Raw genomic sequence first — 24,663 nt, 5'->3', positions numbered from 1 at the left:
TTTTAATTAGAATTATAATTCCTATTTTTTTTTCAATTCTATTCTTTTCCCTTTTTTCTTTTTTTTATGATGTTTTTTATTTTTTTACACCAATTTTTTTTTCTCTTCAGATATTTTTTTAAAAAAATATTTTGAAATGAATAAAGTAATTTTAAATGACATTTTTTATTTTAATTAAAGGTAAAATTCTTATTTTTTTAAAATTTTTGATTTACAATTTTTTTCACATTTTTCCTCTTTTTTTACTTTTTTATGGCATTTTTTTCTTTTATCAAAATTGAATTCAAATTAAAAATTTAATTTTTTTATTTTAAAATTATAATTATAAAATTTTTCTATTTTTTTTGTTTTTATGAAATTTTTTTAGGGTATTTTTTTATTTGTTTGGAATATTTTTTAAATAAATTAATTTAAAATTTTTAAAGTAATTTGAAATGATATTTTTTTAATTAAAATTAAAGATTTTATTTCTTTTAAAATTCAAATTATAATTTTTATTTTTTTTCTATTTTTTTAAATTTTTGACTTTTTTATGGCATTTTTTATTTTTTTATTTTTTTGAACATCTTTTTTTTAAAAATTAATTTGAAATGGAGAAGAATTTTAAATGATGTTTTTTATTTGAATTAAAATTATATTTTTTTTAAATTTAAAATTATAATTTTTATTTTTTTCATATTTTTTTATCATTTTTTTCTATTATATTTTGAATTTTTTAAATTTTTAAGATTTTTGTTTAGATATTTTTAAAAAAAATTAATTTCAAAAGAAGAAAATAATTTAAAATTATCTTTTTTTATTTGAATTAAAAATTTAAATTTTTATATTTTAAAATTTATTTAAAATTAAAATTTTTATTTATTTATAAATTTTTATTTATAAATTTAAATTTATAATTTTTTTAATTTTATTTTATTTTTTTGAAAAAAAATTAGAAAACGTCATTTTGAATGGCGTTTTTAAAAGCATCATTTAAAATGATATTTTTAAAAATGTTATTTTAAATGACGCTTTTAAAAACACCATTCAAAATGAAGTTTTCTATTTTTTTTTTTTTTACGATGTTTATGTGAAAAATGGGGGGTGATGTGGTCATGATAAAACGTCATTCAAAATGACGTTTTATTATTTTTACATTAAATTAATATATAAGTTAAAATTTGAATATATAAATAAATTTTTATTTTTGTATTACTTAAGAAAAGAACTCAATAATTTATTCTTATCTTGTTCCTCACAAGTGACATTTGGCACATGCAATAATTTTCATGTCACCCTTCAACAGGCTAAAAAAAGAGAAGAGAAATAAAAAAGAAGAGAGAAAAAGGAGAATAAGAGAAGTGGGGAAGGAGAGGGAAAAGAGCGGGCAGTCGCCCCATTGGGCATGCGAATCGCCTCCTTCGGTGGTGCCGAGACCCATAGGAATGATTGGTCCCGGGTGGCCCCAGAATGACCCCTGGGTGGGACTGGCCGGAGCAGATCCCCCGTGGTCGGCCGTGCCTCTTGCACGCGAACCCCCTCGTCGTCGCCAAGGTCCCCTGCCCGTGTTCTGATCGGCATCGAAACCAACGGCTGACCCGATCTTGAGCGATGCCAGAGCATGCCGCTCGTCCGTCTCGGGTGGTACCAAGATCAGCCGCTTACGAACCCATTCGTCTTCCACCTTGGGACCTAGATCCAGAGAGCGCACAGAGGGAGCCTCAGATTCTCAAGTTCAGTGAGTCGGGAAGGATCGGCACTGCGAGCGGGCGGGGGGGGTTGCATCTAGGAGTCGTCGAAGATCGATCACGTCAGTCGGAGGGAGCCAGCGAAGCATGCGGCCATCGGGGTTAGGTACGCGTAGGGGACTGCGGCCTTGTTGGAGATGACTTCGGTGCTGTTCGTCGCTGGGCGCGGGGATCGCACCGTCGACCATGTCGACTTTGGGTGCCCGGGCCCGGAGTAGCCTGTGGTTGTCGGTGGGCGAGGCATGCAAGGGGACTTCGGGTCCGTCGATCTGGTGGAGCCTGGTATCGGCGAGGCTTGGAGCCGGATCCACCAGTGGACCTCGGTGCTGCCCGGGACTGGGTCCATCGGCCATAAGGGTGTCGGCATTGGGAATGATCAGGTCAGTGTCACCGAAGAGGCGATCGGTGCCGCCCGAGAGTGGGTTCGGTGGCACCCGGGGGCTTGTCCGCAGGCACCTCCAATGACTTTCCTCGCTCAAGTTTACCTCCGACGGTGTCACGGTCGTCCGCCGTTGCCCCCGGGCCCTTTACGGTACGATCGGGCTCTGCAGGCACTGCAACCACACCCAGGAAGCTCCAAGGTCCCCTCCGCCCGCACTTGCCAGGTTTGGGTTCTCGAGGTTGCCCCACTTGTGCCGGGGTCAGTAGAGCCGAAGAGCTCACCCCTTGGCAAAATTCGAGCACCCTACTCTCGACGCCGATCGATCCCAACTTCGGCCACGCAAGCCCCTGGTCGACGGTGCGATCCCTCTTGGATCCGAGCTCACCAGTTTCGATCAGCTTGAACTTCCCACCACGGGCCTGAAATCTTTTGGCGCGCCAAACTTCACCACTAGGGACTATGCTTCCAAGGAGGACTTCGTGAAATTAGGGAGCTCGACTGAAAGCGGTTCCAAGGCCTCCCTTCAAAATCGAGGTCCCACCTCAGAAGAAAAGTAGATGGGGACCGCCACATTGCCTTGCCTGAACTTAGGCTCCGGCCGACCTTCACGCTGACCGTTTTGTTTGAAAAATTTGATAGAAAGCTCTTGCATATTCCCATCAAATCAAGTCATCGGTCTACACGCTATGTCGTCATGCCCCAAGAGTTCAGGTCTAGGCCATTTACGGAGACAACAAAGCACAGGCCATAAAAGGTCACATCGACCATTGAATTCTAATGGTAAAAATCGGAGACCACTCACGAGAATAACAGGCAACAAGCTAAAGAAGGCCTCTTTGGGGGTATAAAAGTTAGAAACTGGCACGTCTTCTGAGCAATGTGTTGGCTCGTACTTCTTGGGCTTGATTCCTGCTCAAGCCAGAAAGTAAGGGGCATGTGTTGGAGGGTGATACATCAGCTGTATCGAAGATACAAATCTTATGAGGTCTGTTTCCTCCGATAGTTGATTCGATCGGTACATCCAATGACCTCAGTTGAAACCCCCAAACGACTGTCACGTCAGTCCATTAAAGATAGCGGCTCGTCATAATGACTATAAGAGGCCCTTTTATGGTCCTTTCATGTCATTCCACTTAATAATAGGAGGAGCCATGTATAAAGTCACACCATCCTCAAAACTTTTAATTGTTAACTCACTACATAAATGGAGATGGCCCCTACGTACTATGAGGTGACAACACTCACCAATCTAAAGGATCAGGCGTGCTGCTCAGGATTATATTGAGGGTAAAAAGATCTTTTATGACCTTCTCTCTCTCTCTCCAAAGTTCCCACCTCACCTATATAAAGAGGTAAATGGGGACCTTTTAGGTACGTCTTCTATCTCTCCCGTAAATTGTCGCTCTTTTTTACTTGCTGTGAAAAATCTGACTTGAGCGTCGGAGGATCCCCACCGGAGCCAACTTCGATGGAAACTTTTCTTACAGGTCCGATCGTCGTTGACCCATCGTCGTCACCTCGCTCCAGCACCTTCGGTCTAGGATGAATTTCAGCCGCAACAGTATCCAATCATATATGGTAGCTATACAAATGTGTTTAAAATCACCATTAAAAAATATGGTAAGTTTAACCTTACAATCTTTATAATGATATGAGCATAATAGTCAAGATCTTGACCATCATGATAATATTCTTGAAAACTCATGATAATATTTTGAGAGAGAATATTGGAGATATTCAAGGAGAATCAAGATCTTGACAACCATGATAATATTCTTGACAACTCACGATAATATTTTGAGAGAGAATATCGAAGTATTCAAGGAGAAATACAGCTCTATCCAACACTGCCCCTCCAGTTGGAGAGTGGATGTTTTTCATTTCCAGCTTGCAAGTGATCTCTTGAAATCGTGTTGTAGGAGCCTCTTAGTTAGTACATCAGCTAGCTGATTGCTTGAAGACATATAGAAAATTATAATTAGACCATTCTCCAACTTTTCTTTTATAAAATGCCTATCTATCTCAATGTGTTTAGTCTGGTCATGCTGAATTGGATTATGAGTAATGCTAATGGCTGACTTGTTGTCACAATATAGCTTCATGGGTCCTTCTCTTCCAATTCTAAGATCACTCAGAATATTTTCGACCATAAGTGTTCACAAATTCCATATGCCATTGCTCTAAATTCTGCTTTGCACTAGATCTAGCAACCATCGATTGTTTCTTACTTCTTCATGTTACTAGGTTATCGTCTAGGAACATACAATAACTTGTGGTAGATCTCCTATCAATCAATGATCCTGCAAAGTCTGCATCAATATAAGCTTCCATTGTTAACTCACTACCCTTTTTGAAAAGAATTCCTCTTTCAGGTGTAGCTTTAAGATTTTGAAGAATCTTATAAACTGTATTTAGATGCTCTACTTTCGGATCATGCATAAACTGACTAACTAATCTAATTGCATAAGCAACATCTGGTCTCATATGAGATAGGTAAATCAGTCTTCCTACAAGTTTTTAATATCTGCCCTTATTAACTACTCCTTCCTTTTTGCATATAGCTTATGATTCGGGTCAATTGGAATGCTCGATGCTTTATCTCAAGTTTTTCTGTTTAAGTAAATCAAGCACATATTTTCGTTGGGATACAAATATCCTTTGTTTGGAGTAGGCCACTTTGATTCCTAGAAAGTACTTAAGCTTTTCGAGATCTTTTATTTTAAATTCTTGTTTCAATTGCCTTTTCAAGCATTCCCTTTCAACCATATCATCTCTTGTTACAATAATATCATCCACATAGACTAAAAGAGCAGTGAGCTTATCCTCTTTTGAATGTTTAGTAAATAAAATGTGATCTCCTTGCCCTTGCTTATATCCCATCCTTAACATTGCCTCCGTGGACCTTTCAAACCAAGCTCTTGGGGACTGCTTCAATCCATAAAGAGCCTTTTTTAAGCGATAAATCTTGTTCGGACCAAAGTTCGTGTCAAATCCAGGTGGTGGCTCCATAAACACTTCCTCTTGCAAATCTCCATGTAGAAATGTATTCTTCACATCAAATTGTTGCAAATCCCAATGAAAGTGGGTTGCTAATAACAACAAGACCCTTAACTGTATTCATCTTTGCCACAGGAGCAAATCTCTCTTGATAATCTACTCCATAAGTCTGTGTGTAACCCTTTGCGACTAGCCTTGCCTTATACCTCTCCAATGTCCCATCAGCTTTGTACTTTAGGGTATCAACCCATCTACATCCCACTGCTTTCTTCCCTTTAGGTCGAGAAACTATTTCTCATGTCCCATTTTTCTCAAGTGCACTTATTTTTTTCTTCGTGGCACTTACCCAATTCTTGTCATTTAATGCCTCATGTACATGTTTTGGAATGTCAATAGAATTCAGGGAGGCAAAAAACTTTTGTGTTGTAAGAATAATTTATAGGAAGACACAAACTGAGATATAGAATGTTGAGTACATTTTCTGATTTCTTTTCTCAAGGCAATAGCTAAATTAAGATCATACAAATCAGAATTATCCAGAGAGGAGGAAGAGTGAGAGCTTTCTTTACCTTGTATCGGGTCAGATTTTTGAAGTTGCTTCTAGTCCAGAATGGGCTTCTCTTTCTGGCGTAGCCTATTTTGGGGATGGTCTAAAAGTTGGTATGGAGACAGGATCGATCTGTTCCTGATCTTGTTGAATCAAAACAGGTGATGGTTCAATAGGTGATGATGGGATAATAGGAGATAAAGCAGTCATAGATTGAATAGATTCAGATGAAGATTGGATGATTCAGATCGTGCAGATTGAACAGATTCAGATGAAGGCTGGACAGATTTGTATGGTGCAGATTGAAGAAGAAACTGTCTCATGCCCTCATCTTCTCTCTACACAATTTTCTCCCCTTGAAGATGAGGGTCTAAAGATGAAAAGAAGAGTTCTGCTTCATTAAATGTCACATCCATTGAGATGAAAATTTTTTTGATTTGGGGGTGATAACATTTGTAGCCTTTTTTGCTATTAGAATAGCCTATAAAAATGCACTCTATCGCTCTAGGATCAAGTTTACTTCTAAATTATTTGTGAATGTGGACAAACACCACACACCCGAGCACCTTAGGTGGAAGATTACTCGTGACGTGAATTTTTGGATAAAAGTCAGACAATTTTTGTATCGGACTCTTATTTCCTAAGGTGCGAGAAGGCATTCTATTTATGAGATGAGTAGCTGTCAAAACAGCTTCTCCCTAAAACCTTTTAAGGACATGAGTTTGGAATAACAGAGAGCGAGTAACATTAAGTAGATGTCTATTTTTGTGTTCAGCTATCCCATGTTGTTGGGGCATGTCCACACATGAGAATTCATATAAGATTCCCTTTCGTTAAAAGGTAGTAAGAGTTTGATTAAAGTATTCCTTAGCATTATCTGTTCTTATTCTCTTTATTCCAACACCAAACTGAGTCTTAATCATTTTGTAAAAGTTTAAAAAGATGTTTGTCACCTTTGATTTTTCTTTCATTAGAATCAACCAAGTTGTTCGGATACAATCATCAATAAATGTCACAAACTTTTTTGCCCCAGTTATATTAGGAATTTTTGAAGGTCCTCAAACATCTGAATGAATCAAAGAAAAGGGCGCAGTAGACTTTATTGAACTTAAAGGAAAGGGCACCCTATGGTGTTTGGCAAGTTCACAAACATCACAATGAAGATTTTCAACAGAAATATTTTTAAACAATGATGAAAACATAAGCTTAAGTAAACTAAAAGGAGGATGACCATGGTGATAGTGCTGATGTCAAATTTCAGATTTATTTGAAGTGACAAGATTATTGGTGAGGGCACCTTGTGAATGAGATAGCATCAGCCGATTCTCTTTCTCCATGATTCCCTTTATGTCTTCCAGATAGTAGAGCCCATTCTTTTTCCTAGCAACTCCAATCGTCCTCCCTATAGTTCGATGCTGAAACACGCAATGAGTGTCAAAGAAAGTGATTAGGCAGTTCAAATTTTTTGTGATTTGGTGAATGGAGATCAGGTTGGTAGACAATTTGAGAACATGTAGGACATTTTGTAATGGGAGAGAGGGTGTTAGCCGGATGTTTCCTTCACCAGCAACCGTGATTGGTGATCCATCGGCCACTGTTATTTTGTGGGTTCTAGGGCTCGATTTATAAGTAACAAATTTTGTAGGGCTATGGGTCATATGGTCTGTTGCCCTAAATCAACAATCTATGAGTTTGAATTACTGTATCTAAGGCCTTAATAGCATCAGAAATAGAGCACTTACCACTCTGAACAAGTGAGCATGTACTAGAAGATTTAGAAAGGGATTTGAGTAAACCTCGTAGCTTTTCAATTTCTTCTTTATTAAAGTCTCGGACATCATTATCAGTGGAAATCGAAACCTCTTGAGGGCCTCCATCTTGGTTTGCTAAGTGAGCCTAGCTTCTTTGTCCCTTAAAACCTCCCATTCGACTCAAGACTTGTTCCTTTCCGTGCAATTTAAAACATGTTTCTCTTGTATGTTGTGGTTTTTTGCAATATGTACACCAAAAGCCACCTTTATTAGCTTGTTGTTTTTGATTTTCTGCATGTTTATTTCCACCATCAACTATCAGCACTGATCCTTCAATAGGCCGTGACTCAAGCATCACCATTCTTCTACTTTTCTCAGCCCGAACAATAGAGAACACCTCTTTAAGAGATGGTGTTGCTCTTTGCCTAAAATTTGGATTCTCATTGGATCAAACTCAGCATTCAGACCAACTAAGAACTCAAAAATCCTGCTACTTTCAACAAAATTCAGGAGAGTTTGTGTATCATCAACACATTTCATTTTTAGATCCTGATAGTGGTCAATTTTCAGTCATAGACCATTTAATAGCTTGTAATACTCCGTAACAAGAGAGTACCTTATTAGTGGCCAAGATTCTAGTCTTTAATTCAAAAAGCATTGCTGCATTTGCTTCTTCGGGTATGTTGCCTGATTGTTTCCCAAATGTCTTTGGCAATTGAAAGGAACATATAGTTTCTGCTAATTTCGGATAATATTGAATTCCACAACCATGACATGATCATAGAATCTTCTTCATCCTATGCTTGAAACTTTGGATCCTCTTGGCTAGGACCCATACTATTCAGATGATTAAGCTTGCCTTTTTCCTTCAGAAATATCTTCATTATTTGTGACCATTGGAGGTAATTCTTCCATCAAGGCGATAGGAAGAATTCATACTCTGAAGTTCCCCACTCAATCCATTAGGACGATGATCGAAGGCAGACCCAATTGGGTTGGAAGAGTTGGAAACTTTTGACATCTTCTACCACGGACTGAAAAATAAATCACCAAACCAAAGGGTTTGTGTACTCCACAATGAAGGTCAAGCATACGAAAAAATGGATCGACTATGAACAAGCCAAATCTCTTTGAAGATAATGAAGGGGTCGATAATAAAGATCGACTAGGACAGTTGACAACTCAGTAATGAAGGTTGACAATAGCGACCGGCAATGAAGGCCGATTATGGTGAGCAGGTTAGGATGACGATACCTGCTCTGATACCATATTGAAAGGAAGTGAATAGAAAAGATTATACTCTATTTTTCATTATCAACTTCATGAATACATGTCTATAAATATACTAAAGTGGAAAGCCTACTATGGTAGCTTTACAATTATATCCAATCATATGGGTAGCTATACAAATGTGTCTAAAATTCACAATCAAGAAAATATGGTAAGTTTGACTCTGCAATCCTTATAATGATATGAGCATAATAGTTAAGATTTTGACAATCATGATAATATTCTTGATAACTCATGATAATATTCTGGGAGAGAATACAGGAGATATTCAAGGAGAATCAAGATCTTGACAACCATGATAATATTCTTGACAACTCACGATAATATTCTGGGAGAGAATATCAGATATTCAAGGAGAGAATATCGGCTCTATCCAACAGAAAGAATAAAAAAAGAATTTTTTTCATTCTCTTTTGATGAAGATAGGTTATAGGTATTTCCAAGAACTATGACGGTTGTAGAACTGAAGTATCTGAATGGGGGAAGACCTCTGCTTGCTAATAAAGTTAGTGACTTTTGACATCTATATTTTTTGGACGTTCTTAAAATTGTTTTGTTGGGAAAGGCTGGTGGAGCTGTTTATTCAAGGGATTGACAATTGATTATGGAGATAGGTGATAAACATAACATCTTTGTTAACTTTGGAGTTGGAATGGTAAGTGGAAATCATAAAGGGATTGACCTCTAGAGGAATTGTTTTAAGCTGTGAGTGTATTGTAATAGGTAGCCTAACAATATTTTGGATCAAGGGTTGCCGTATCGGACTACTGGTCAGTACTGTACTGTATTGGGCATACCATATTGTGTGGTATTGAACTGGTATGCAATCTCATAATATACCGATACTTGGTATTTCTCATATCTCATACTATACTGCATACTGACACTGTGATGGGACAGTTCTGGTAATGGATTTTTGGTACTAAGATGGCGAATCTTGTTCTGGATCATTCAAATTATGTTGCAAGATAGATAATTGATGTGAAATATTGAAGGACAAAGCAAAATGGATGTTGGGCAAAGGAATAGCTGATGTTCATTTTTTTGATTGCTTATCGTCTAGGCTGAGAGTCATAGTGCCTATTTTTTCCTCTTTCTTTCTTTTTCTTTCTGGCTTCTTCTTTCTTTTCAAATTCTTGCATGATATTTTAAGATATGCTATAAATAAGATGTGGTGGCATAGAGATTGTTGGAAAGAAGTTTTTTTCACATTTGGATTGTAATTATTAAAGCCATGAATCTAACCATGCATTTAAAAGAGAAGATGATGGCATATTTCTTGTTCAAGGAAACTGAACTGCTTTTGCATTGATCGGAGAACATGCAATTTATTACTGTTTTGGTATTTAAACTGATTGGTCATTCGTCACCTTAGAGTCAAGTTCATAATGTACCATGCTTGCACTCTTACCGACCAGCAAAAAGGGTCGTCACTCTGAAACAGAAACTATTATAAAAATATGAAAAAAAGGATACATTTGATTTGAATCAAACCAAAAATATGACTTGTAGCATTAAGCTTTTTTCATTCTTTGAAAAGCACCTTGTGGATCTGTACAATCTAATCTTCCCATTTTGCTTTCTGCCTACATGTTATCCCCACTAGGTGTAATAGAGGTTGACTACATGCCACATAAGTCTGATTACACTCTATCTTTGATGTTTTCCTTTTATTTTTCAAGTCCATGGCATACATGCAAAAGTTGAATGTCGGTTCATACTGCATCTTCTTATTCAGGGTTAATTTCTCTTCTTCCTCCTTTACTACTACTACCACTATGACTATAGGTGCCAAGCAAACAACAAGTTGATGCACTATCAAAGGAACTGCACAGTCGCTCAAAAGTCCCAGGTTAATTTTATTTTTATTTTTTCGTGTTCGTTTGTGTTTGTTATAACCAAATTATGTTGGTTGCTCATAAGTTATACATGTCATGATATTACAAATAAACTTATTCATGCAGCCATGCAGTTCTTGTAAGCAACCATATTCATGATATTCTTTCATATTTCAACAGCATGGGAATTCATAGCTTATAGATGTGTATAACATTATACATTCATAATTTTTAAATCCTGGTTCTAATATTTTGACTAAAAAGGGGAAGTTGGAACAAATTATTACTTTTTGAAGTTAGATGATAACGTGTATCTTATTTTCCAGCCGCTGGATTAAAGACCTGTTAGATAGACGTTAGATCACATTATGATGCTGATGTAATTATGTTTGGTTATTCAAGCTCAACTATTAATTTATCACCAGGCAAAAATTTGTATTCTGTGCTCAAATATCTCTGCGATGTAACTTGTGTATAATTGCTATTGAATGATAAAATGCATAAGACAGACTAGTCAAGTTTTTTTTTCCCATCAAGCTTTGGTCATCTGCACCTGGAAATGTTTCAAATATGCATGCATGTGAAATATCATATTTTCAGGAAGACAGAATTTACCTGTTTCATTACATTATAGCAGTATGTGCAATTTCAACTCTAGTTGGTGTTCTATAGAAGTGGTAGTCCTCCTTATTGTTCTAATGCAATAAAACTGCAGGGGTTGGGAAAATACACTACAGGCTGTAATTTTCCTCAAAAACAGAAAATAAGCCTTTTGAGTTTTTTTAATCTTTTTAGAGTTCTAACAATTTGCTTGAAATTTTCATTTCCCTGTGAAAGAGTTTATCCAGACCATATTCTTGACTTAAGTTGCATCCTCAATGAGGCCACGCCACTTAAAATGCACTACTAACTAACTTCATGTGGCGCTTGTATCAATCTCATTAGGGAAATCTTAAAATTGGGCTACTGATGCAGATCATGTTTACAAGGCGATCAATGCTCTTCCACCAACAGCTCATCCAATGACACAGTTTACCACTGGTGTTATGGCACTACAGGTAATTTTCTACTTTGATATATTCTGTTGGCATTCTTGTATATGAAAATATTATTTCAGATATAAGATCATTCATTGTTTCTGGCTATTATTCTCTCGTTATCTGTGGCATGTCTGTATGCATTCATGTGTTCAGCTGCCTTGTGGGAGTTTGGACCCATAACTGTTGGCATCATGAGATATATTTTACCAGTAAATGTAGATATATAATGCATATGCTATGTGCACAAAGGTTGTGAAATTAGCTTAAAACTTCATATCCTAGTTGCCTGGAGTAGAATGTTAGCCATGATGTTTTCCCTTATACTCTGATGACAATCTTTTTAACCGAAAGCAGAAAACAATTTTGCATGGTCTTGCTTTAAATTCTCTCATGCAATATGTGGGACTGTCAATATCTTTTAGTTCTACCGTAGAGCCAATTTCATTACTAATACCTTATCAACTAAAAGCATGAAATACATCATAACTGAATTTTTCTATAATTTAATTACTAATATGTTATCAACTAAATGCATGAAATACATCATAACTCCAGCTTTTCTATCATAGCTTTTGCAATTGAGGAATAAATTAAGAACCAACCAAATCATGCCAACATTTCATATTTTAAATCATTTTATAGGTTCTATTCTCTCTCATGGAAATGTTCTTGTTCAATTATATAGCTTCTTCTAAGTACTGTTCCATAGTAAAGTGATCAAAGCTATTGTACTAAATCTACTGCCATGACTTCAGCTAATAATGAATTTTCAAGGTTGATTTCTGATGAATTTATTTCTTCTATATACCAAAAGATGCCTTGTTACCATTCTTCTAGATGTCTTCACATAGGGTTGCACATGGGTCGGATTGGTTTGGGTTAGAGGCTAGTTTGGAACCGACCCAATCACAAGTTGTTCTCAATTTTGGAACCAGAACTGAAACAATCAATGTCGGAACCAGCCCAACGCAACCCAAACAAGACCAGGTTGGTTCTGAGATTACCCAAAAGTGAAGCAAAAACAGCAAATAAACTATTGATTTTATTTGAAAAATAAATTAATAACAGGACGTGACTTACAAAATGTAATATCTAATAGAGTTAAAAGCTTCTTACTGTAGCAGTCGGAATCTTCTATCTAGGGTTATGCACCCATGTTGGAATCTTTCCGGAATTTTGAACTCGCACTCGCTCCCTAGCTAAAAGTGTTTCATGAGGATCCATTTCCTGCACATGCACCGGCACCCTCCCAATCATGGAACCCCATACCGTATCGTACTACGGTGTCTCCTATCGTATCAACACTCGGTATGCCATATCGTACCGTATCAAACCATGTACGACATTGTGATGGATGGCATTGGTATGGGGCCCAGTACCAAGATGACGAATCTTGCTCCCAATTCTAGCAACTAAGCATCTACAACAACAAAGTCCAAAATAACTATAAATCTAGAATATAACATGTTACAACTTAAAGCAACAGTAAGTCGACATTTTATTCAAACAAGCAATACTTAACAAAAATCATGGATGAAAAATCTATGAAAATTACATGGCCATACATCGAAACCCTTGTTCACCCCTAGCTGAATTTTGGAGGATCGATCTTTGGTGCATGAGCCCATGCTACATTTGTGATAACATAGTTTTTCTTTTTCAGTAATAAATTTTCCAGAATTCATGGCACACTCCTCTTTTACAATCAGTTTCCTTGTCCAAGAATAGAACACCCATCTCTAACAATTGCTATTAAGCTTAAGAGCCTGACGTGGAAAATTTCAAAGTTTGATGGATCATGCTCCAGGCCAAATATGGATTGGATTAGACCTGCAGGGTAGAACCAAGCGTACAGCTTTATTCTGGTAGTTGTTCACCTACTTGTTGGTAGAGTTACATAGCTATGTATTCTTCTATGACTTGCATAAAGTGATGTCCAAGTTTTCTTTTGACTTACTGGATGCTTTTTTTTAATTTGTATAGTATCAAGAGTAGTTTAAATATTTATGTTTTAATTATTGTGAATCAGTTTGAATTTTAAAATTGTGTCTTTGGTAGGTTTTTGGTCCTATGTTGAGTAAGGATTACTGTTTACAGTTTCCACTTTGTGTCTGCTTGGTTTACGAAGTTTCTAAGCAATTAAGATTGTGTTTTGAAGTGGTTTTAGTGGATTTCTACATGGAGTTCTATCAATTAATTTATATTTTCTAATATTGAAGGTATGTTTATTTTCTCCTATAATGCCACTGAATAAATGTTAGGTTTGTTATCTTAGCAGGAGTACTACATTCATGGTTTGAGGCTACTAGCTAACACCCTATCTTCTTTTCTCAAGTGTTCTCTTGTCTGGTTATCTTCCTTGTTTCGTAATCACTGTTATTACTAGTTAGGGCCATAGATCTTCTTAAGTTCCACGGAAGTTCTCTATTTGTGACCTGTCAGCATGAATATGCTAACTGCATATGGTTCTGCCGTACTAAGCCTATGTTTCCCTGTTCAAGTTTAACCCCAAGCTTTAACTTCCCAATAATCTGTATTTTCATTTATTTTTCTAAGATTAGACCTCCACTGGTACAGTTCCTACATCAAAAGTCCACCATCCTTAGGGCAGTTCCAAGTTTCCAACCATCTTTTAGCCTTTGAGATACTTGCTATATTATAGCTGATGCATAACAGATGTCCCATTTATGTGCTCTTAAATATTTTGCATGGTTTGTGATGGATACTAATTCAAAATGCATTTTTCTAATTGGTGATTATGGAATGTAAACTTTTGATGAATAGTCCAGGTATGCTGAAAAGATTAAGAGAAAGATAAGAGCTTTCTGGCTACAATTTATACATGTGTATGAACAAAACATCATGCAGGTCTACATGCCCACATACCATCTACATTTCAACCTCGATAGCATGGTCACTCTTCTCTCCTGTGTCAACAGTGGCTATGATGATTGTTAAGTCATGGTCATAAGTCATGGTTGATAAAATTGAACCGTAGTGGTGCATGCATGTATTTATGTTTTTCTGTCTCATATTTCAAGTGAAGTAATAAATCAAGCTGAGTTGTTTTATTATAATAATTTAGATATATCATTTGGAGACGTTTTCCTTGTGACAGCTCTTGCTATCCTATTTCAGGTTGAAAGCGAATTTCAAAAGGCATATGATAAAGGGTTATCTAAAGCAAAGTAAGTTTATAAAGTATATAGTCCTCCACACCCACAACAACAAAAAAAAAGAACAAAAAAAAAAAGAAAAGAAAAACAACTCATATGAGGACTATTGTTGCTTAGGTTCTGGGAGCCACATATGAGGACTCTATGAACTTAATTGCGCGACTTCCAGTGGTGGCTTCTTTTGTTTATCGAAGGTAGTATTCATTGGTTTTCTGAGCTTGTGGTTTTAATAGAATACTGATCTGCTTATGTTATTCTGGATAGCTCTGAAGGAACCAGTGCCAAGTACATATAAGTTTTCTTGTTCCTTTATAATCTTCTGCTTATTTATTTCATGTAACCAACATGAACAAGCTTTTGATGTTCCATCGACATAACTAAATCAGGATTCAAAATCATACTATGGTTTCACTTCTACTAGCAGCTCCCTACATGGTGTCATTGATTCTCCTTTTTAACTGGGCATGCTGTAGACATTAATATTGTCGGACATATCTATCTCATTTTTCCAAAATTTCGTTTCATGTACATGAATATCTCCAGTTTATCTGTTCAAAGCCACCTGTCTGCCACTATCGATTATTTTTCTAAAAAAAACTTAATTGCTGGTGTGGAACATTTAGTAATGCTCTTCAATCATGACTGTGGTGATGCATGTATATTGATGGACTGTTTTCTTGTTTTCTGAAGGATTTACAAGGAAGGGCAAATCATACCTGCTGACAGTTCTCTGGATTATGGTGCAAATTTTTCTCACATGCTGGGATATGATGACCCAAAAATGATGGAGTTGATGAGACTTTATGTAACAATTCACAGGTGGTGGATCCATTATAATATTCCCTGTTCTTCCACTGTCCTTTCCCAATTTCCCTCTCCCCCTTGGATTTCATTACCATTTTCTACATTTGAATTCATGTTGTATTCTACAGTGACCATGAGGGTGGAAATGTCAGCGCACATACTGCGCATCTGGTGAATGAGACTTTATTATATATTGTTCATTCTGCTTTTATCTTAATTTTATTGTGATGCAACTCCATATTAGACACTATAGCATATGAAGTTGGTGTATCCACAATCAGTCCAATCTAATTGTCATATCTATATTGGCATCTTTTTCAGGTTGGTAGTGCTTTATCAGATCCATACCTTTCATTTGCAGCTGCACTTAATGGTTTGGCTGGACCACTCCATGGTTTGGCTAATCAGGTAATGCCGTCTTTTTTTGGCCATGTTTCTTTTTGTTATCTGCTGCTGCTTTATCTGCAAGCTGATCTTGAAGCAAACTTGTTGTCATGAATCATGATTTCAAAAGTAATCAAAAGAGTAATTTTCAGAGAATAGCATAGCTACACATACCCCAGTATATGCTGGAGAAGGGTGTAGACCTGGTATTTTTTGTGATTGCTGAAGGAATTTTTTTTGGGGGTGCCAAAATGCCATGTTTACCCTTTTTGGTTCCTGAAAACCCAGTTGATATTCTTTCCCTGGTACATTTTGGGGTACACATACCATTTTACTAGTTTATTATGCTTGTTAGCAGTGTCTCTTCCATTTTGTTCTGTTAGACATACTGATGAGAAATATATATGGTATATGACAAACAATTATCCTCCGGAAGTTGTTCGACTATAGCACTACCAATCTGTTCTTGTTCTCTCCGGCTTTGCTCATAGTTGAAATGATTACTCAATTTCTACCAGCTTATTTTTGATTATGTTACACAAGGATTCACAAATCCAACAGTCTCATGTTTTCTGTTTTGTTGCTGCAGGAAGTGCTGCTATGGATCAAATCCCTGGTGGAAGAGTGTGGAGAAAACATTACAACTGAACAGTTGAAAGACTATATTTGGATGACTTTAAATAGTGGCAAGGTAACTCATTTAGTTGATCATACTTGGAGACAAGGATGCAGTTTAGTATTTTTAGTGTTGTAACGGATGCATGATAAATTAATACGATCATGGAAAAAAAGGGAAAATGCGCACTGATTTAACATTGAGGTTTCTACTTGTTTTCTCACACTAACCATACGGAAACTTGGAGGTGCATCGTTGTCAGGTTGTGAAGAAAATCTGTCTGGCTTGTGTTATATCATAACTTGAGTAGATACAAGTGAAATGAAAGAAAATCTGGTGATTTATTTCTTTCTACTTTATCCCCTCAATGGAGGGCTGAAGGCACTCTTGCATCAATTTACCTCTTTTTCCAGGAAAGGGGTGTCTGAACATTCTTGCCTTTCTGCTTGTGGAGTTGTTTTTAGGACCATCATGCAATTTATTGGATATGTTCAGCGTATCTTTTATCCTTGTTTGAAACCAACCTTAGAATACTCGTGCTAGCACTACTTCTTGTTTCCATTTCACCCTTCTAATTGTTTACAGGTTGTTCCCGGATACGGACATGGAGTTTTACGTAAAACAGATCCAAGATATACATGCCAAAGGGAATTTGCATTGAAGCATTTACCTGATGATCCACTGTTCCAGCTGGTTAATTCCATCAACCTGTCTGGTATAGTTGCTGTTTTGCTTTTTCTGCGTTGAAAATTGTTCCATAACCTTTGTTTTACTTTTCTTTTTCAGGTTTCAAAGTTGTATGAAGTTGTTCCTCCAATACTGACTGAACTAGGGAAGGTAATGTTTTCAGATGTCTTGTTTATTTGTTTTTTATTTTTTATTTTTTTTTGTTCTGTACTAAGATAAATATAGATAGCTGTGCTTTATTAAGGTGAACATAATTAATTTGTCCAGAGCATGAGTAATCATCAGTAATTTGAGGTAAAAGAACACCTTTTCAAGCCTCACTTGGTGGCCTCTGTTTAGGTAGCATTGAAGTCGACTTTCTTGGAAACTCTGTGGATTAGTCAAGTAATATTGACATAAGTCAGGTGGTCTGGAACTATGGGGGTTCAGTTCTTTCAGAAATATGCAGGGCTTTATATGGTTGAATGTGCAAGGCATATGCAACATACTCTTGTTAGTTCTTGCAGCTGGTGCTCAAGTCCAATGCCTCAAGGGAACATTACTGGCATCACTTCATGTAGCGAAAAAAAAAAATATTTACTCATGAGTATGTAAAGAGTTTTTTGCTATTGGGAAGAGTTGAGAATGAGCAATATGATTTTCCTCAATTTCTGAACCCTGAATCTAGTGCATTGTCCTACTGTTGCAAATTTACTCTGTTAGGGTCAGTACTCTTTGCCCTGAGGCTCTCATCGTCTCGCTGAATCGAAAAGAGACTTGTCTGCTCTGCTTACTCTTTGCGACATATGGTCCCATGTCTCTCATCTTATCCATGCAATGGTGCATTTAGTGTACTTGGTGCAAAAGTAGAAAGAAACATGCTTGAAATGATGATATAGGTGTCTTGTACTTCCTCATCGTTGCTGCTTTTGCTAGACCTAATGTGTTTCCTTCAGCCTGCAAGTGCTCAGCTTTTTCAAAAGCTTTGGTGGATGCTCTCATCAGTTATTTATGCTTTAGCAAACTCTTTTAAGCCACCCAATAGATCTAGTTGTGATCCTTTTGCGATTTTTACCACTTCAAGTGCTTGACAATTGTCTGAGGTATTGGGTCAGGCTACCTACTCCATAACAGTTGTGTTTACTGTTTGTACATCTTGCTTCTTTTGCATCCTTTCTGACCTGTACCAACTTTCATTTTTGTTTATACCTTTAACTGGTACTGGATTTTCTAACATATTCCATTTTAATTTATGGCAAACAGGTCAGTACTTGGTTCCTAACCTCATTCTTACCTTCTCCTTGATGTGTACGGTCCTAAAATATGAAGTCATAAAAATAGGACTAAGATTGGTCATAAGTTCATCTTGTTAGGGTTTAGATTGACCTTATGCTTGAGCTACATCATCTAGATTCTAGAGTGTGCTTTTGTGCTGCTGTGCGTGCATGTCTATTGATATTATTGTTGCTCCTTGGGAATAATTGCTGTGGGTGGTTGTCTATTTTGTGCTTATGACATGGTAGTATCATCTGGCGATATATCAGGCCCATGATTTATTTTTGGTTCTTTGGAGCAATGGCCTGGTGTAGGATCTTGTATGTTCACTAATGCAGGCATGTGACATGACCCATTGACTCCAAGTCCATAGTAAAGATCTTGTTAACATCTGATATTCATTCACACCATCAAGAAGGAATCTCAAGATGGCTTTTCCCAAATAGAGTAAAAAATATAGATGCAAACAAATAACATATGCTAAATACTAATCAATGGGTCTGAGGTAGACTCATATAAAGTGAGAAAAGCCACCAATCAAGTAAATGTATCCATAGAAAGCAAGGTAGTTTGCCGCCAAAAATTATAACAATTATAGCAAAAACTAAAAAAGAAGTAGAGAGGGAAAAAGGCAAGTCATCCAGTGAGTGACTTGAATACCAAGGCCACGCTCATTCATTGGTTGATGTTTTGCATTCCATGATAGAAAATGAGTCTGCCTAATAGAATCAGTGCCACTTCAGGAGAAATTTCTAATACTCTGTTCCAAATTGTTAATGACTTGCTTTGGTATCTTACAATTGGACATTAAGCAAAAGGCATGGCACCAAGAACCAACTTGATAAGCACAACACTTCCGATCATTGTTAATGACCTCCATTTCCACCCTTCTAGTAATAGGCAGAAGCTCAGCATTGGTGGGTCTTCAACCAGTAACTAGAACTCCAAGATACTGCCATTAAGAAGTAGACTCAACAAATATCCAATATATCTTTCAGGTGTTCCTTCAGTGTTGGTCTCAGTTTAGGACTGAATCTAAATGTAGACTTCGACAAATTCACTAATTGGCCTGACTCCTTACAGTACTCTGGTACAACCTGTCTGAACACAGTGCAATGGGCAATGGTACCCAGGCTGCCAAGAGGCAGTCATCAGCATGCATCAAATGAGATGAAATAAGGGCCGAGGCATTAGCTTGATAAGCTTGGAGTTTTCCTTCACTTACTGCAGAATATAGCCTCCGAGAGTAAATCTACAGAAAGAATGAAAATTAAAGGTGACAATGGAAAGGCAATCCGAGAGTAAATTGGGTCGAACTGACTAGGCGATCCATTTACTGGAAAGGCAAAGGAGGCCTCTGTAATACATCCAAGGACCAGCCAGATCCATCTATCATGAAAACCAGCATGTTGTAGAGTTTTAGCAACAAAGTACCAAGTATCCAAGACATTCTATCATAACTCATAAGCCTTCTTCATATCCAGTTTGTTGACTGAAAGGCACCAACAAAATGAAGAACATTCTAAGTCTTGCATAATCTCCTGGGTCAGGACAATATTATTAGAAATATTCCTTCTAGCAACAAATGTTTCTTCTTCATAACTAACGAACGGACTTAGGACCAAATTATTATCTCATTCACCAAAATCTTGTACAATGTTGTACATAGACTAATATGCCAAAAGTGAGTTGGTTCAAAAGCACGTTGCCACTTAGTGATTAACATAACAAAGGGTTATTTCCATTCCTTTGGCTTGTATTTTTCTGAAGGAGTTGCTTGACAACAAGGCCGATCTCTAACTTTACAATTTTCCAATAGCATTTGAAGAACAATCATAGGAAGCCATTAGGACAAGGGGCTTTATCAGAGGGTAGAGATATCATGTTCTTGTCAATTTTGGCATCCATAATCTCTACCAATAATTGATCATTTTTTGATTGTGTCGGAGTATATGACATACCTGGTGCTTCATTGTACTCTTTTTCTATAATTATAGGATTCCATCTAGACTTGAAAAAATCATTTGATTCCTAGTATTGTTGATGTCCTCAATTAGCTAACTTGAATAATCCTCCAGATATTTGATGTTATTCCAATGCCTCCTGAGCATGGTTCGTCGAAAAATCCCGAACTGCCTCGTTCAAGATGCACCGAACTATACTGATAGCTAATTGAGATGGTTCCAACATTCGAAATGAGAAACCAGCGAGGGCGAGAGGGAGAAGGAAAGAGAGGAAGAGAGAGAGAGAGGGGGGAGGGAAGGAGAGAGAGAGGGCCGTCAGAGGCTGTCGGAGGGTGGTCGAGCTCGTTGCACCATGTCGAGCTTTGTGGAAGCTAGAGGAGGGCAGAGGGAGGAAAGGAGAGGGAGAGGTCACCGAAGGCCTTCGGAGGGCCAATGAGACCGTCGCGCCGCTGTCGAGGCCACCGCACTATTGTCGAGGCCCTCCTTCCAATCAAACAGGGGCTGACTTCAACCCAAAATCTCTTAAAAAAAGAACAATGAAGTCGGTAACATAGTTGCCAGCTTCACCCAATAAATATCAAAAAAAGATTATGAAATTGGGACCGAAGTGCCTGTTTCGATTGGGTGGAGGATGGAGCCCCTCCTTCGGTCTTCATCGGCCTTGGCGGCGGCGTGGCAGCCTCACTGGCCTTTCGGCAGCCTCCTCTCCCTCCCTCCATCCTCCTCGGGCTTCCACCGAGCTTTGCAGTGGCGCAGTGAGTTCGGCGGCCTTCGAAGGCTCTCTCTTCCTCTTCCTCTTCTTCTCTCCCCTCCCTCCTCTTTCTCTTCCATTCTCCCTCCGACCTCTCTGTGTCGGTTTGGGCCTTGTAGAGAACGGCGTGGGGATGCACCGAATTGTACCATTGGCCGACCAATCTAGGCTTTAGTACCGGCACAATGAACCTTGCCCCTAAGTATAGTAAATCTGTAGAAGAAAGTCGAATTTCAATCACTATCCCATAACCATTGAATTTTGGATTTTTGGCAACAGCAATTTTGTTGTTGTTGTAACAATGAACTGTGCTCCCGTAGACCAACATCTCAACATTAGAAAGACCACCTGCTGCAGGTCAACAGAATTATAGGCTGTTGATCTAAGAGTAACAACTTGTTGTAACAAAATGATAGTTGCAGGTCACTCAAGAAACATTATTGTGTAGGCAACATGGTGGTCTATAAGTCCTCTCCCTCTGGCTGGATACATTCTTTAACTTGTCGTTCTCATTTTTTTTTATTAATGCTTGGCACTTATCATGAGGAAATAGACAAAGTTGGTTTTCTGGAACTACGTAATCCAAGGACATGATTATCTAAGTCTTATTGTAATATGCTCTTGGTGAAGGATCTGATGATGAAGGAGAAGCTTTGATGATCTGAGTGTTCAGTTCATCCAAGTTGAAATAATGTTTCAAGGCCTCGGTGTCAAGGCTTGATGCCTTTAAATGTAGCATAGACTTAGCAGTTAAGGTTTTGATAGGTCCAAACCCAAAAAAAAAGAAAAAAAAAAAGAAAAAAGAAGAAGAAAGAAAGAAAAAGAAAAAAACAGCATCAGCTGCAAAATTTAGTATGATGAAAATTTCTGGATGCTTCTGGTATTTGACTAACTATACCTTTTTTTTTTTTTTCCAAGCAATTGCACTTATGGTACTCCAGTCTTTGTTACTTGTCCAGGATTTTCCTGGTCAAAGAGTCCTAAGATTCGAATGTTAAAGAGTCCTAAGATTTGAATGATGCAAAATATCATTAATTTTGTTGTGCTCTTTCTTAATATTTGTATCCTAACGTTACTATCTCAAAAATAGCAAGGATTTGGCTAATGAAATGGTGATCCAAAATTTGGACATGCATGACTACATTACAGATCTTTGTGATATTATATTGCACTTACTTTTAAATTAATAAACCTCTAATAAGTTAAGGATGTTTTCGTCTCCTGTTTTTGTTATTTTAACAGAATTCATCAACAAAATCATAATTTTGAAGATTTTGAAGATGTCTAGGATGCTATCCTGTCACGTAGGTTTGAGTTCTAGTTTGTAATAGTTTCCACTATACTCTTAAGTAATGCTTGTTCTGCGATTTGTGCAGGTCAAGAATCCATGGCCCAATGTTGATGCTCATAGTGGAGTTTTGCTGAACCATTTTGGTTTATCTGAAGCAAGGTAGGCTGTTTTTTAGCTTTAAGTCAGGGCTACAAGGCCCGTTTCCACAGATTCATCTTGTAAAATCTCTTTAATGAAAGTATCATGCCAAAAAGTTGTTCCTGTTGGAAACTTTTGCACCGAACTGGAGATAGCCCACACTGGAGATGTGGAATAATAGATTTATTTTCATATCTGACCTCATTTCTCAGTCTACGGTTCTTCAGTCGACGGTCAGATGCCACGGAAGTCTGTGATATATCTGGCAAGGAGAAGCTTGCCTACTTTGATCATGGCATCATATAATTAGCACTGCACATACTCAGTCGAGCTTGCTGACTGACATAACGAATAAAAACTGGGCTATATGCAGGTATTTCACTGTTCTATTTGGTGTCTCAAGAAGCATTGGGATAGGCTCCCAGGTTAGTGGATCGGTTTCCTGTTACTTCCTCAGGTGATTGTTTAATTATCTATATGAGATTTTCTAAGCCTCTATCATGTTCCAGCTAATATGGGATCGTGCGCTTGGATTACCGCTGGAGAGGCCAAAGAGTGTCACGATGGAATGGCTTGAAAACTACAAGAAAGCCGCTTAAGTGGACAAGCATCAAAGGCTCATGATCGAGGATTAATCACCATAGAAGGATTTTCTTGCATGATAAGGGAAACGGGGACTCGAGAGGCGGGACTTGTATGCCTTGTTTCACTGGGAAGAATAATTGAGCACCATTCTTTTCTTATGAAGCAGTCAACAACCTTTGATGGTCATCCATCTATGGTCAGAGTGATTGATCTGATGTTTTAACGGCTTGGAGCCTGAGGGATGAGCACCATTTCAGCTCAGTTTTTATTTGTTGATCTAATATCCCATGGGGTCAAACTTGTTCCCCCGAGATCTGGAGGTTTGAACCACCCTCTGAGGGATCCAATTTATTCTTTTCCTGTTGCTATTAGTTTTTTCTTCTGCTCTGAAAGTGAGAAACAGTCTAGAAGGAAGTTGGGATGGATATTTTTGATCCAACTTATTCTCCTTTGATGCATAATATAATGATTGGTTACTATTGTGTTGATAAGGTTAAGTCAGTAACAAAAAACATACTGAAGTTGGAACTTTTCGCATTATATAGCAGACTAATTTGCATCTAGGTTTGGTTAGGAGTTATTAAGATGTTTAAACAAACATGTGGTGTGTCGCTACCTTTGTTAATGTGAGAACAAAGCATTAGATCAGCGGTCAACTTGGAGATCCATGGATGCTTGGCTATGTAAAATTGTGACAACATGTTGGAACTTGGGGCGTGTATCTTAAAATTTTTGGGCACATCAGATGGCTTTTGAAGTTTGTCGTTGGGCCAGTGGTGTGCTGACTAAGCCATGTGCGCGGTGGGTTCTCTGATAAGGTGAGGCTATCTCAGGCTCTCAGCCAATCTACCTCCCGTGGCCGAAAGTTTCAGCCACGGTACCACTTTGGCTCCTCTATGGACCCAAGCTCGACCAAACTCTGTAGCCGGCGGAACGGGTGAGCTCTTACATCTGTAGTACACGCAAGGCTATCTTAATCACACCCTGGAAGTGCCTTAAGATGTGTGTTCAAGTGTGATTGCACATCTGTAAGCACGTGTCGCTTTTGGAAGCGCTCTATCACTCCGTGATTCCAGGGAAGCCTATGGGGATCAAAAACCACAACTCAGCAAATGTTTGTGGGTGGTTTGGGAGTAGGAGAACAGGGGGTGACTGGTGTGGTGACGGTTGATGAGGTGCATGGACCATTGTGGTCGATGGTGGAGGACACAGCCCTTGGGCCTCATGGCTTTTCTATGCTTTTTTTCAAGAGATATTGGCCCATTATCTAGTTGGAGACGGTGGTTGTAGTGCAGGAGTTTTTTTTTATAGGTTAGATGCTGGCTGATTAGAAGCAGATCTTATTATCTTTCTACCTAAAAGGCACAATGCATCGGAGCTAAGATATTTCAAACCCATCAGCCTATGCACTATCCTATATAAGATTTGTGTCAAGCTGATG

The 24,663-nt window shown here is 37.9% G+C and overlaps 1 protein-coding gene across 1 annotated transcript in view; it reads left to right on the top strand.

The window, feature by feature from the left end:
* The window catches only part of LOC105039446 (citrate synthase, mitochondrial), a 42,017-nt gene extending 18,316 nt beyond the window's left edge, over positions 1-23,701 (top strand). The window contains 14 exon segments of the mRNA XM_010915590.4: positions 10,483-10,546; positions 11,508-11,590; positions 14,711-14,760; positions 14,866-14,876; positions 14,879-14,942; positions 15,439-15,567; positions 15,681-15,723; positions 15,874-15,960; positions 16,526-16,627; positions 17,138-17,245; positions 17,339-17,389; positions 22,585-22,658; positions 23,011-23,062; positions 23,147-23,701. Of these exon segments, the coding sequence (XP_010913892.2) occupies positions 10,483-10,546; positions 11,508-11,590; positions 14,711-14,760; positions 14,866-14,876; positions 14,879-14,942; positions 15,439-15,567; positions 15,681-15,723; positions 15,874-15,960; positions 16,526-16,627; positions 17,138-17,245; positions 17,339-17,389; positions 22,585-22,658; positions 23,011-23,062; positions 23,147-23,236 (1,008 nt within the window). The 3' untranslated portion in view covers positions 23,237-23,701.
* Positions 23,702-24,663: the final 962 nt, after the last annotated feature.

The sequence above is a fragment of the Elaeis guineensis genome, chromosome 1, assembly GCF_000442705.2.
Source record: "Elaeis guineensis isolate ETL-2024a chromosome 1, EG11, whole genome shotgun sequence".
NCBI lineage: Eukaryota > Viridiplantae > Streptophyta > Magnoliopsida > Arecales > Arecaceae > Elaeis > Elaeis guineensis.
This window is presented reverse-complemented; position numbering and strand designations above follow the sequence as displayed.